At 34.6% G+C, this 13844-nt stretch overlaps 1 protein-coding gene and 1 pseudogene across 1 annotated transcript; one reads left to right on the top strand and one right to left on the bottom strand.

Moving 5' to 3' along the window:
• Nucleotides 1-1215: 1215 nt before the first annotated feature.
• Nucleotides 1216-4990, top strand: LOC132046736 (uncharacterized; annotated as a pseudogene).
• A 101-nt stretch (nt 4991-5091) lies between these two features.
• On the bottom strand, nt 5092-12481 carry LOC132046571 (MACPF domain-containing protein At4g24290-like). The gene is made up of 7 exons (XM_059437277.1): nt 11929-12481; nt 10137-10375; nt 8914-9112; nt 8722-8799; nt 7882-8065; nt 6839-7005; nt 5092-5988 (listed from the first exon to the last, which is right to left on the bottom strand). The coding sequence occupies exons 1-7, from the start codon at nt 12190-12192 to the stop codon at nt 5263-5265; spliced, it is 1857 nt and encodes a 618-aa protein (XP_059293260.1). The 5' UTR covers nt 12193-12481; the 3' UTR covers nt 5092-5262.
• Nucleotides 12482-13844: the final 1363 nt, after the last annotated feature.

The raw sequence follows: 13844 nt of genomic DNA, 5'->3' as shown, positions 1-13844 counted from the left end.
CTTCCGTCCGTGGCTTTTTCAATTATATGCAACAATATTTTTGGTTTCTTCGATCACCATGAACAATTACAGAGACGGTTAAAATTTTCTTTCGCTCACCAACACTTTTAGTTGGGATTACTTCCTTAACTTGCATTTTCTTCGCATTGGGCTAGCCGGGAAGTCCCACATTGGTGGTAAAGCGCTCCCTAACAAAAGCAATTTCATACCCAGAGCTTGAACTCAAGAGCTAACTCTAACTAAGTATGAAAGGGAACTTATTAGTCAACCACGATCTCTAACTAAGTATGAAAGGGAACTTATTAGTCAACCACGATCCCTGTTGGTACATATTCTTCGCTTTCGTACGTTAGGTGTTCATCATTCTTTATCAAAGTAGTATCCTATGTTTAGCTAGGAAAGTGAAATTACTTAGAACTTTCATTCCTTGGACATGAAGTATAAGTGTTGCTTTTTCAGAATTTCCACAAATAAAAATAATTTAAATAGGAAAGCAATTAAAGGTATTCTAAGGCAGTAGCTTTTTCTTATTGTTCTTCCAATTAGCAACCAAACTTTAGGAACTTTTGCTAAAGAAGATACTGTAATCTCTTTCTACAGCAGTAAATTCATTTATTCTTCCCAGACTAATGTCATTCGAGTACGCAAATGTTTAACCATATCGAATAGTATTTAAGTAATATATATGGTAAAGATTTTTTACATTATCAGTGTAATTTAACTTGTTATATAGTAGGTCAGTTATTATTTTATTAGGTTACTAATTAATGCTTATTATAGAAATTTGTCTGTAATTACTTTATATATAATCTAAATGTGTAAATACTTTTACTCTGTCGATTGATCAAACTTAAAATTCGAATAAGATTTAAGTTACACTCGGCGGTAATGTATTCATAATAATATCTTTCAGTATGAATGCATCACTCCTAATTTGGACTGTCGATTTTCCTCCACGGCTCAGTATTACTCATTCTTCAAAGAATTTAATGAGTTAATGGTCAAAAACACACTTTAATTATCACTTTTTAGCGAGTTTCACATCCCAGCTATCTGTGTTTTCGAGAGTTGAACAGCTGTGTATTTGGGTGTATTTGTGAAAAAGTGATAATTTAGGTGTGTTTTTGACCATTATCTCTAATTTAAAGTGGCTGCAAAAGGTGATGGGGCCATGATATATTGCCATCACTTTTGAGTGGCTTATCTCATACTTTTTCCACAATATACAGTGATGGATATACCTACCACGCAATCCATTTTCATGATTTGTTTTCTCAAGGGGAAGATTCATACACACAGAAGTATAAGAAATCAGGATTATATAACTGGTACAATTGGAGCTGCATGCCAATCTCATTCATCACAAATATATACTGAAAAGGATAAAATTACCAGAACGAAAGGTAGCAAAATGCAGAACAACTCCAGTGACAAAGCAAGATGCAGATCAGCAGCTTATAAAGCTGCATCATCATCAGAAGCACCGCAGTCTCCCGAAGTTTTAAGCAATTTCTGGAAAGAAGAAGGCGTCGCCTCGATTGATAATAGGGGCGACACCATCCTTCACTTTCTTGCCGTAAATGGCAACTTGAAAGGTTTCGAAATTCTTGATCCTTTGAGCAGTAAAGATCTCGAAACTAGGAACAATAATGGAGATACACCGTTGCACAAAGCTGCAAGATTTGGTAATGTTGAAATGTGTGACCATCTCTAGAACACACTTTTATTTATTTAGTTATGTCTTCAACACGTCCTATCACGTGTGAATCTGATTCTGTATTCATGGGTCAAACACGCTCGAATCCAGGACCTCTTCCTTCTCTCATAGACTGAAATGTATCATATTGGAGTGTGACTTTCTAATTGAAAAGTTTAAGTTGTTAAAACTGAGATCATGCTTTTATTTACTTAATTGTGTTTCGACGACAGGTAAAAAGGATATGGTGCAGTGATTTTGAGAATTGAGAAAGACTTGGTTTTTGTGCAAAACAATTTAGGAGAGACACCACTTTATGTTGCAGCTGCAAGTGGGGAGAAAGAAGTATTTGATATTTTGGCAGACTGTGATTTCAGTGAGCTCAGCATGAAGAGGAATGATGGAAAAACTGTGCTTCATGCAGCAGTAGCTCATGATTGCTATTGTAAGGTTTACACTAATGAACAAAAAGAAAATTTTCCTCACCGGGTGTCCGGTACTCGCTTTAGAGGCCCATCTAATCTGAAGTCTTGCCACATAAGGTCAATTAAGGGGCAAGCGCTTCCTATTAGGAATTTTTTATTACCAAAGCTTGACACTGAGACTTCTGATTAAGGGCGGAGGGATCTATCCATTAATAACTGTCATGTTATATTTCAAGAACTTCATTTTCATGGGTGTGTATATATATATATATATATATATATATATATATATTGGTGTTCTACATTTGTCAAGTATCCCACGTTGGTCGAGGAAACGGACAGTAGTCTCCTTATATTGTCTAAAATTCGTTTTTCTTAACATAAATATGTTGTTCTGTTAACTCAATGTTGGGCCCCGAGAATGTTATCCACACATTAAATGTGCAGTTCTGGGCATTATAAATCTCTTTATATGCTTTTTGGAAATACTCACCCGCTCAAACTAATATTTTTTTTTTTTTCGCGTCTAGCAGATCTGGCAATATATATAGTGAATCGATATCCTGAAATTGTGAACGAACGTGATGATGAGAATATGACTGCTTTGAATATGTTGGCTTCAAAGAGATTGTCATTCAGGAGTGGATCCAACTACTTGTTTGCAGAAATAGGCAAAACACCTTCTGTTCCTGTTCAAATGATTGAAACTCTCATCTATTCTAGTAAGCTCTACTTAATTTACTAGTGATTAAACTCACGGAACTGGGTCTGTCGATTTTGTCACATTAAAGTAACTGAAGTTTACACACTATAATAGTAAATCTACACTTTATTGTGTTAGCAGGTATTCCATCGTTATATAAAGAATCAAAACTTGACACTAACATTGTTCGCGTTGAGAGGTGTTCGTTTACCAAGTCTCTATTAGGTACACTCCGACATCGTCATCCATAATTTTGCGATTCGCAATTATTTTCCAGAGCAGGTTCAATTGGCCGAAATGAATTTCTCACTTCTATTTTTCTTGCATATTTGTATCTTGGTTTCTCCAGGTAATTCCTGGTTACAAGCTATTGATAGAGCAAAGCAAAAGCATATACTTGCACTAATATTAGCAAAAATGTTGGTAGAAAAATATGAGTACAGCTATACTCACACTGTGCCAGATCCACTAATGCAAGCATCAAAAAATAAAATTGATGAGTTAGTGGTGGAAATTTTGCAAAAATACCCTGAAGTTGTGGAGACATTGGATGAAAAAGGGAGGAACATATTTCACGTGGCAGCAGAGCACAAAAACAGATTTTTGTTTGATTATTTGCTCAAAAAAGTGGCTAGCAAAAATAGAATGCTGGCAGACATTGATGAAAATGGGAATACAATTTTGCATTATGCAGCAAATGTTGGGACACCATTTTATATATCAACCACAGAGCATATTGAAAGTGTGTGGTGTGTGATGTCTGTGTTAATGATGATGTGGGGAGTTCTTTGGTTTAAGGTAAGATGTTTAAACTTCACTTATTTCTTATTATCACTTACTATTTGTTTTGAATAGGTCCGATTCATTAAGATCTTCTACGAACTCTTGAAATTATTGAGTAGTTATCACTTAAAAATCCGTTGTGAATGTGACATTTTACAAATAGTAATTTACTATATACACAACAACCGCACAACCACCATCACCGATTTTCATTTGTACATGCACCAATGCCAACTATCGCCACCAGTCAACACCACTACTAGTCACCACCATCTAGCCACCACCTCCACCACACAATCCACCATTAACTAGAACCATTGACGACCAGCTACATCACCAACCATCTTCACCGCCAGCCTCCACCACATAACCACCTTCACCACAGAACGACCACTACCACCAACCACCTACACCACCAGCCGCCACCAATCACCTCCATTACCAACCACCTGGACATCATCAGCCACCACCACGACCAACTAGCATGGCACAACCATAAACAAATGGTTTCATAAGCAAAAGTGCACAGGAGAAATGGGGTTGGATTAACTTGGTATGTACTTTAATTTGAGACCAAAAAGTTCAAAATTGACTAAAAGACCATGACTCTCATGCAAGAAGCTTACATATGTTAATTTTCACTTGATGCAACTCCAACAAAATACACCATCATTCATGTCTTGATAATTTCTAACTTAAAATTGTTCCTGCAAAGATATAAAATACAACGTACATCCATGCCTTCGGGATGTTAAAAACTCAGAAGGCTTAAAAGCAGAAGAGATATTCGAGAAAAATCATTTACACGTACGAAAAGAAGCAGAGACAGCAATTAGAAATCTATCAAATTCTACACTTGTACTTTCTACTCTCCTTTGTACCATCAACTTCGCCGCGATTTTCACGGTCCCCGGAGGTTTTGAAGAGAGAACTGGCCTACCTATTCTCCTTGACAAAGTACAGGAGGAACTATGGATGTTGATGTTTTACTTAGGTGCAGCACTTTTTAGTTCAGTATTCACCATGGGCACTCTATTATCATTTCTTCTTTGCAAATTCTACAGCAGTGATTTCTACATATCTTTGCCCATAAAGATCATAATTGCTATTATTTCAATTTTTTATGCAACAGCATTTACAATCCTAGCCTGCCTTCAAGCCCTTAACCTTGAGAATATATTCTTGAACAAAGATGTTTGGTGGCTTATTATAGCTGTTGCAGCTGTTGGCTTCATTATGACTCTCATTTATGTAGACTTGGCATATCCTGTCTTTGATTATATGTACTATTTGGTTTTTTATTCATTTTTTGTATCCTATAAGAGAGGACTACATGTAAATTGAAAGTTTCAACCACAATATATTGTAAGTTAATTTCAAGTATGGTCGCTGAACTTGTCCACTGCAACTGTAAGGCCTCAAAATTATTATTCTATGCCTCCATAATTTAGAATGTCTTAAATCTTTTTAAAGAAATGAAAAGGTAAAAGAACAAAGAATACTCCATTCCTTCCACTATTTTCTTTTGTACAATAGTATAATATTTCCCTCCCCTGTTCGCCATTTCTTGGATAAACAATATGCTATATCATCAAGATATCGAAAGCTTAAAAAAAATGGGACAAGGCTACCCCAGAATATGTACACAAATGAAACTATGATTCATTTAAGAAATCTAATAATGCAAACTTGACATGCAAACCTATCTTCCCGCCTTCTGTAACAAGCTTAGCAGCAGTTACCAACCAATGTCCAGGAGTGTCATATGGCCCTCGTGCAATCTCAGCCGTATCTACATACTTGAGCAGCTTTGTTGATCGAACTGGTACTGGGGGTCCATCTGGATATACACCCGAGTTAAGAGCAGCAGGAAGCTGCTTTGGTGCAGCATCTGCCTTTGTTCGTTGAGTGAACGTAAAAGCTGTGCTGATATTTGTCAAGAAACTTGACCTATGAGTACCCTCTGGTGTAGCTGCCCACTCTGTCTTTCGTATTGTGCAGTTGGGAAGATGGGTGAAAAGTAAACGCAGGTGAAGCACCGTCTTAGGCCACTTCCCTTTGCTGATAAGGTGGGCCCCAGTTACCACAAATACGCCACTTGTCTCGTCGCCCTGCATCCAGCTCGGATCATGCTTAACTACAGATGAGCACACATTGGAATATCTCTGCCATCTGATGGGTTCTAAAAATTGGTCGCTAGATTCATAATCATCGGACCCTCGCCACTGACATGGCTTGCGTAAAGTTGGGTTATTAGCACACTTGGATGCCATAATGTTTGGTAAACTAGAAAGATGTTGTACATGTATAGCTAGCTGGTTGCATTTCTTCCCTTCTAAATACAAACGCAAACCAATGACGGGCTTTTGACCACTTGTAACCTACAAGTTAGAAGAAACATGTTGGTCATCAGTTGCCATCAGGAACATCAATCTTCAGAGTAGAGCCATTTATCGTTAAAAAAAAAAAAAAAAAAAAAAAAGCACAAGATGGTATATGATTGTAGTCTAATGATTTTTGACTTTGGATGGTTAGACACTTTTCCATGTTTGAGCTTCCATTATGCAACCAGTGCAGAAGAAGTAGGTGTGGCACAATTAGCCTATGAAAACATGAAAACCCCCTCCGCCCCCCCCCCCCCCCCCCCCCCCCCCCAAACCAAAAAAAAAAAAACCTGTTCAGGTTTGGGCAGGGCATTGACCCGCTCTTTTATTAGCTCAGCCCATTTAAAAATTGCATTGATATGTAGCCCAAATTGACCCATAGAAACCTTGTCCAAATATTTTCAAAAAGATATTTTTTTATTTGATATTTTATATATAGTTATAGTAAAGAAACAAAATAATTTTACTAGGTACTTAAAAGTATAAAAGAACAAACAAAGAAATTAAAACTTGGTAAGAATTGGTCGGGTTGGGTTATGACCCGCTTTTTAGCCCATTTTAGCCCAACCCATTTCAACCCAAGTAATTTTTGAGCGGAATAGTAACCTGCCCATTTATTAACTCAGCCCATTTTGACCTGTCCAAATACAGTCCAACCTGCTCATTTGACACCCCTACTAGAAACCTTTCCATGTTTGAGTTTCCACTATCCAACCAGTGCATTAGAAGCCATGGCCAACCCAATTTTTCATTGAAACAAAGCACATATAATTCCAACTTTTCTTGTACTTGTAAATTTGTAATAAAGCAGTGGTCTTTTTGCTAAGAAAGCAACACCAAGAAGTACCTGGGTGGGGCTCACACAAAGCTTTGGGCCGAATAAACTGAACTGCAACGCAGGGCAAGATGCCACTCTTCTTTGATGACTAAGAGGCAGCTCGCAAAACAACGGTGCCCATTGGCTAGGAACTTGAAACTCAAGGAAACACTGTAAATCCTCTAAAGCAGGCTTATCTGAGGATGAAACCACACTACCGTCATCTTTCATGAGCAGAAAAATGAAAAAGAAAAACTTGTGATTTTAAGAAATATGCTAGATGCTAGAATTTATTAATAAACCAGGTTCCTCACATTTTCCACATTTTCTATATGTAAAATTATTTCTTGTGCAAGGTAAGTAAACATGCTGAAGAGTTCAAGAGGATGTCAAAGAGAGAGTAATCACAAGACAAAAGAAAGATGTCAAAGAGAGAGTTAATCACAAGACAAAAGAAAAAGGTACTTTGGATGCAAAAATATTCGTTAAAATCTTTAAGATAGTTGTACCATCAGAAGAGGCGATGCAAACGTTTAAGGCTTACAATAACTTTTTTGCACTTCCATTTTTTGGCCAATCAAGAACTAGTTGACTCTCATTTTTATCCAAACAGAAGTCAAAGAAAGAACAAGTTGAACATCACCAAAAACTACACTGTTTGTACTACATTGAACAGCACCCATGTAAAAGTTTGATTTGCACCTAACTCATCATAAATCTAAAAAAGATTATAACCTACCCGAATTCATTAATGATTAATTTAGCTCATATACCACAATAATGACTTTTGATATTAGTCTCTTTTATTTGGAAAACAAAAGTCCCACCTAAGTTAGGGTGCTTGATTGTTAAGGATTGACTTAGAACCAATAAACTATTACTGAATGCTATACAAATCCCTAAAACCCAATTAAAAAAATATCTGCAAGAACAGTCTCGAAAACACGCTATTTATTTATTTATTTATTTATACATAGAGAGGCAGTAATGCACCTTCTAATCTGATTATGCATAACTAATGGATAGGAAATGTGTCTTATGATCTTATCTACAAAAGACTATGAAATACTTACAGCGTAGATATAAATTTATCGCATGGCTAAGATAACCGCTTCCTGGGATTCCTGTTTGGAGCGAAGTAATGGGTACAAGTCTGAAGAGTATGCCATCGGGGTAAGCAGCTACGGTCTGAAGCCACTTCGAGTGGCTTTGTGCGAACACATCACCACCTCTTTTTGACCAAATTATAGTGAGACCCTGATCCACATTATCTGTTAATACCTTATCATGACTAGCACTTCTTCCATTTCATAAAAGAAAATAACAAAAATGGTCCGTTGTCTTTGAGGGTAGGTTCAAAATAGTCCCTTAAGTATGCATTGAACAGTTTTTGTCCTTTTAAGTTTGCCAAAAGTTAACACTTTTTGTCTCCGTTAAATATTACTGAACTCTGTCCGTTAGATTTGACGGGAACTATAGAAAAAATAGCAGGAACTCACATTTAGAGGTACATTTTTAGTTTATGCTATTTTAATTTATTTCTAAAGTCTGCAGCAACTTTTTTTTTTTTTTTGATCAGGTAAACAAGTCTGGTACAACTTTGTGAAGTGTAATTTCTGCTATTTTATATCTTTTTCATGTCTAGTGCAGTTTTTTTGTTGCATATTTTAGGATTTGATGGGTCTTTCTTGGTGTTTATGGTCAAACTTTTTATCGTTGTCACTGCCGAATCTAACGAACATAAATTGTTATAGTATTTGACAGAGACTAAAAGTGTTCACTTTTGGCAAACTTAAAGGACCAAAACTGTTCAGTGCATACTTAAGGGACTATTTTGAACCTACCCTCAAACATAAAGGAACATTTTTGTCATTTTCTCATTTCAGAACACAAAAATTCAGAGAGTGACTTACATCTTTGCTTGATGTCTCTGTTATGCTAGTAAATTGCATGGTATGTGACTGCAACATGCGACTGAATACCTCGGGGACCTATAGATTCGAAAGAGAAGTCCATCGTAAATTGATTGGCCCAACTTATGTGCATGAATATTAGAACATACCCCAAAAACAAATTAAGTGCATATTTTAGTGAGTGTAAAATACCTTCTTTTTGCCCTCTTTTGAAATCCTCTCAGGCAGAGGACTCGTTTCATCAGAAAAAAGACAATCTCCAAGATCATCCAAATGTGCTTTTAGTTCAGCAGAAGGAACTGCTGAAGATGATTTTTGCTTAACGCAAAGTAGGTCCTGGCCTCCAACACCCATACCCACAATTATGTGTGTCCCATAAGTCTGGATAAATCTGGTAAGAACTGTCAAATTAGAAATCACATGAAACATAAATGCATCTCCAAACACTACCATACAGATGCACAAATACATCCGATAATCATTAATTAGGAGATCTGTTTTCCTTGAAGGACTTACATCAGAGAAGACAGCTCTAGAAAACTGAATTTCTTTAGAGCTCACATCTAAAATACTCTTAGCTACATGCCATTTAAGGAGGAACAATGCTACTTAATAGTACTCCTCTGTCCAATTTATATGACACTAGTACTATTCGGAGACTCAAATGGTTCTTTGTTTGGCTACAAATTTTAGACAGATGTCTTTTTTTGAGTACAATGATTTTAGACATTTTTCAAATATTTATAAGTTATAGAATACTGTGACTTCTACTACTTTTGCGTAGTCTTTAAATATGCAAATTATATATATATCAAAAAGAAGAACTGAGGGAGTTGGTTTCTGTTTTTACACCAAAACTTAGATCTTTTGACATCATACGTCAAACCTTATCATTCTTTTTGGGTCAGAGGAAGTAACTTTTAAGATGCTTTTTTCTAGCTTTTCTGATATTCATCAGTGTCATTTATGAAATAAAATGGTTTTAAGACACCAATAACTGAAGTTGGGAAGAATTGCAGGATGCACGATCAATTATCAGAGGCTGGGCATGCAGCATGTCATCATTTTAAAACAAATAGAAACCTGATATTTTAACATCAACAATAAAAGTATATCATAAAGAAAAGGAAATGAACAAAATGTGAACTACAATTGTTTCTAGTAGGTATATTCTTTCCTTATGATAATCTCATCCAAAAGATTTATAGAAAGCAACTAATCCGAGGCAAGTTGATCATAGAGTTTTGCGCAATTTTGATATGACAAAAAGATAAAATCACAAATACATCAGTTAACAGATCTCCTCAAAGGCTATCTGACAATATTTTAAAAAATTGCGCTTTGCCTGTTAGAACTCACAAGCAGCTATTCGTCCAATTAAGCAAAGAAAGTACAGAGTGGAATGGAGAAGTTACCTGGATAAAGATGCTGGATCCCAAAGCGGTGGAACAGCTTTCTTTACTTGGTCTTGGAGTACTAATGGCGATGCTGTCAGGTGTAAATAGTACAAGGAGACAAAATAACCATCAAAAGCCAGGTATTTAGCATCCGCTGAATCATTCAACCAAGCTCCGCTTAAATCAAAAATGGCATTTAGATAGCCCGATGGAACCTTTCCTTGTACCGATGATTTTTGATTAAGCAATGCTGACATCTGCCATGGAGATTTGAGAAAATGTTGGAGCAAATGAGACAGCCAATAACATGCTCAACAAAAAACAACTCTAAAGATCACTCAGTTTTTTTTTTTTTTTTTCCCCATTGTCAATGCAGCAAAAACTATGTTTTATTATACCTATATAACAAGTCTTGTTCTAAATTCACTCAAGTTTCACTTGCCTTCTTCTAGGTTTATAGTCCTATGAGAGCAAGCCGTTAAGGATAAAATAAAAGGAATTAAACAACGACAACAACATATCCAGTATAATCCCACAGGTGGTAGAGTGTTTGCAGACCTTACCACTACCTCGTAGAGATATAGAGATTGTTTCTGATAGACCCTCGGCTCAAGTAAAGTAGTTTGAAAAGGGAATACAGAAATGAAAGCAGTAACAACAATGCGATACGGAAAGCAGTACATAACATTCAGTAAATAAAAAGAATTAAAGAATATATAAATGTTTTCTTTTTCATCAAGTAAAAAGAAAACATTAAAAATATAAAATATATAAAGATGTCATTTTTTGGAACAGACCAGAAAGGAACGATTATCATATGAAATGAAACAAAAGGAGTAATTGTTTTAAAACCTTGACAAAATGAATCAGAAAGATGTAATAACTCTACCCAATTTGAATTGGCCATCAGCGAGAATAATTAAGACCCCACAAGAGTTTTGTGGTTATAACAACTACACCTTACTCCCAAACAAGTTGTGATCGGGCATTTCTTAAACAAGCAATTGCAATGGTCATTAGAACAACTTCTCTTCTTTTAGCACTCATTAAGCCAAGTGTTCGAGTGATCAATTTCATCTTAATTTACTAGCACAAAATACTTCAATATACCATCCTATATATCACACCACCAAGAACATTTCATAACAAGATCGATCCTAGCACACCTCAAAGAAAAATTCTACAACGCAATTGAGAAAATAAATTCACAAATTTAACCTTATCACACAACTTGTCTAAAAAATTGAACTTGGTCAAATGCAACAATACACTTCCACTTTCCATCATAAATTCAAGAGTTAACGGTCAAAGATACACCTTAACTATCACTTTTTTCGCAAGTTTCACACTCAACTATCAGTTGTTCCCTTTTCCTACCGGAACTATCACCATCTATATATTAAAACACACCTCAAAGCTAACTAGGCCAACTATCATCTATTCCCTACCTGAACTATCACCATCTACTCAACTCGGTGAGTTTTAATGCATAGATAGTAGAAAAAGGGAACCTCGCGAAAAAAGTGATAACTCAGATATATCTTTTACCATGGAGAAAAAATTTAACTTACTTCACTACATTCAAATTAAAGCTACAAAACTAATTCACATAAGAACTTCATTTAATCCAAATCATACAATTAACCAAGTAAATAACCATTAAAAAAGGAGGGGTAAAAATGTCACTGACTAAATTCAAGAACATCATACAATTATCATTAATCCAAATCATACAATTAAAAAAAAAAAAAATTCAACCAAGTAAATAATAATAATAATCTAATTAAAAAGGGAGGGGTAAAAGAGTCACCTGATTAAATTCAAGAACATCAGACTTGAAACGAATATGGTCACCTTTGTCACACTTAATATTTTCAGAGACATCTGGAATAGTGACACCACTAGGTACAACAATATTTCTTCTATTCTTCTCATCCAAAATTACCAATCTACCCCCACCATTTCTACATCTTTTTACAAACTTTAGCCTGAAATCACTTGCAAAATCAAATCCACAACCCAAAGCTTCCATTGCTTTTACTTCAATTCTCTTCATATCAAATTCTTCTTCCATACTACCCTTTTCTTCTTCTTCTTTTTTTGAGCTGAAAAAAAGTGGAAAAAAATGGGAAATTAAGAAGTAGACATATGGGGGTAGGGGGGGTATAAGGGGGGGTAGGTAGGGTAGTATTTGGTCAGAAGTAGATGACGAGAGAGGGAAAGGGAAGGACAAAAGGTTTGACTTTTGACTAGATGTTTCCTCTGTTAAATTGTTGACTCCATTTTTAATCTTCTTTCTCTGCTTTAAATTCAAAGTAGAAGAAAGATTAAAAGAGGAAGGAAGAAGGAAGTACCTTGATTAGGAAAATCTACATGTTAATTAAAAAAATTGAATTGAATGTGAATAAGGGTAAAAATGGATTTTCACCTTTAAAATGAAACTTAGAATTATACTCTCTTTCATGAACCAAAAAAAAAAAAAAAATCCTATTCTCCCTTCGTCCAAAATAAGTAGTACTTCCTTCGTCTCAATTTATGTTAAATTGTATGAACTTTGATCAATATTTTAAGATATATTTTTTCACTAAATTGATATTAGAAAAATTGCAACTTATAGTATTTTTTTTATGTAGTTAATCTAATTTAATTTAGCTTCAAAAATTTAGTCAAATTGATTGTCAAAAAGCGAAAAGTATCACATAAATTGAGACGGAGGGAGTATCACTTTAGCAAAAAATCACGCTCATTAAGAAATCAATAAATAAAATGTGGAGTTTACTATATTCCCTTATTTATTAGATTTTTTTTAGAATTGAGCAATATTAAAGAGGACAAATAGTTTGAAATATCAATTTTTATCTTGAATTTCTAAGATAACCTTTATTTTAGGAAAAAAAAACTTCCTAAGTTGCGCATATTTTAGGACAGAGGGATAGAAATTATTCTTGAAGACTACAAACACTTCAATTATGAAAAGATAATATATAAATAGAGTAAAATAGAAACATGATAGATAATTTGAAACAAAGATAGTTATCTACTACCTTCACAAGTATAAGTATTGAATAACTCTAGTTATCCCCCCAAAATTTGAATAGATCAAAAGAAATCAACTTACCAGTTGTCTCTATTGAAATTAAACCTGAGATTACTTTGTTAATAACTGAGCTTATACGCTTATATGCGAGTGAAACTTGAAAAGAAAAATCAATATTTTTTTCTCACTTGTATTCGGTATTGATTTGCACTCAACTAATTTAAATCGCGTAAAATCACTAAAGAAGTAATATCGAAAACTATTCCTCGACATGAAGATTACTCTAAATTGAAAAGTTTGTTTTTTTCTTTTTAAAAATTTGAAAGTTTAAAAAATAATGAAACATGATAAGAGCATAAAATAGTTGATTTTACTAAATGAAGAAAGGACAAATTAAGAATGATAAACTCTAACCATACCAAAAAAGAAAAATCAGAGTAGGTGAATCAACTTTTTTTATTTTGATCTAATTTTGCACATTGATTCGTTATTTTATTTTTTAAAATTAATTTAGAGAGATAAAAACTAACATATACTAAAGTATTATAAATCACAAATTTATAATTAAAAGCATTTAAAATGTTTAAAAAGTGCAACCAAGTTTGACTACTCAAATAGTAATAACTGCTGCTCCATATAAAATGTGTCAAAAGTATTAAGATGTCATGTTAACCAGTTGTTCAAATTAA

Source organism: Lycium ferocissimum, chromosome 1, assembly GCF_029784015.1.
Source record: "Lycium ferocissimum isolate CSIRO_LF1 chromosome 1, AGI_CSIRO_Lferr_CH_V1, whole genome shotgun sequence".
Classification (NCBI taxonomy): domain Eukaryota; kingdom Viridiplantae; phylum Streptophyta; class Magnoliopsida; order Solanales; family Solanaceae; genus Lycium; species Lycium ferocissimum.
This window is presented reverse-complemented; position numbering and strand designations above follow the sequence as displayed.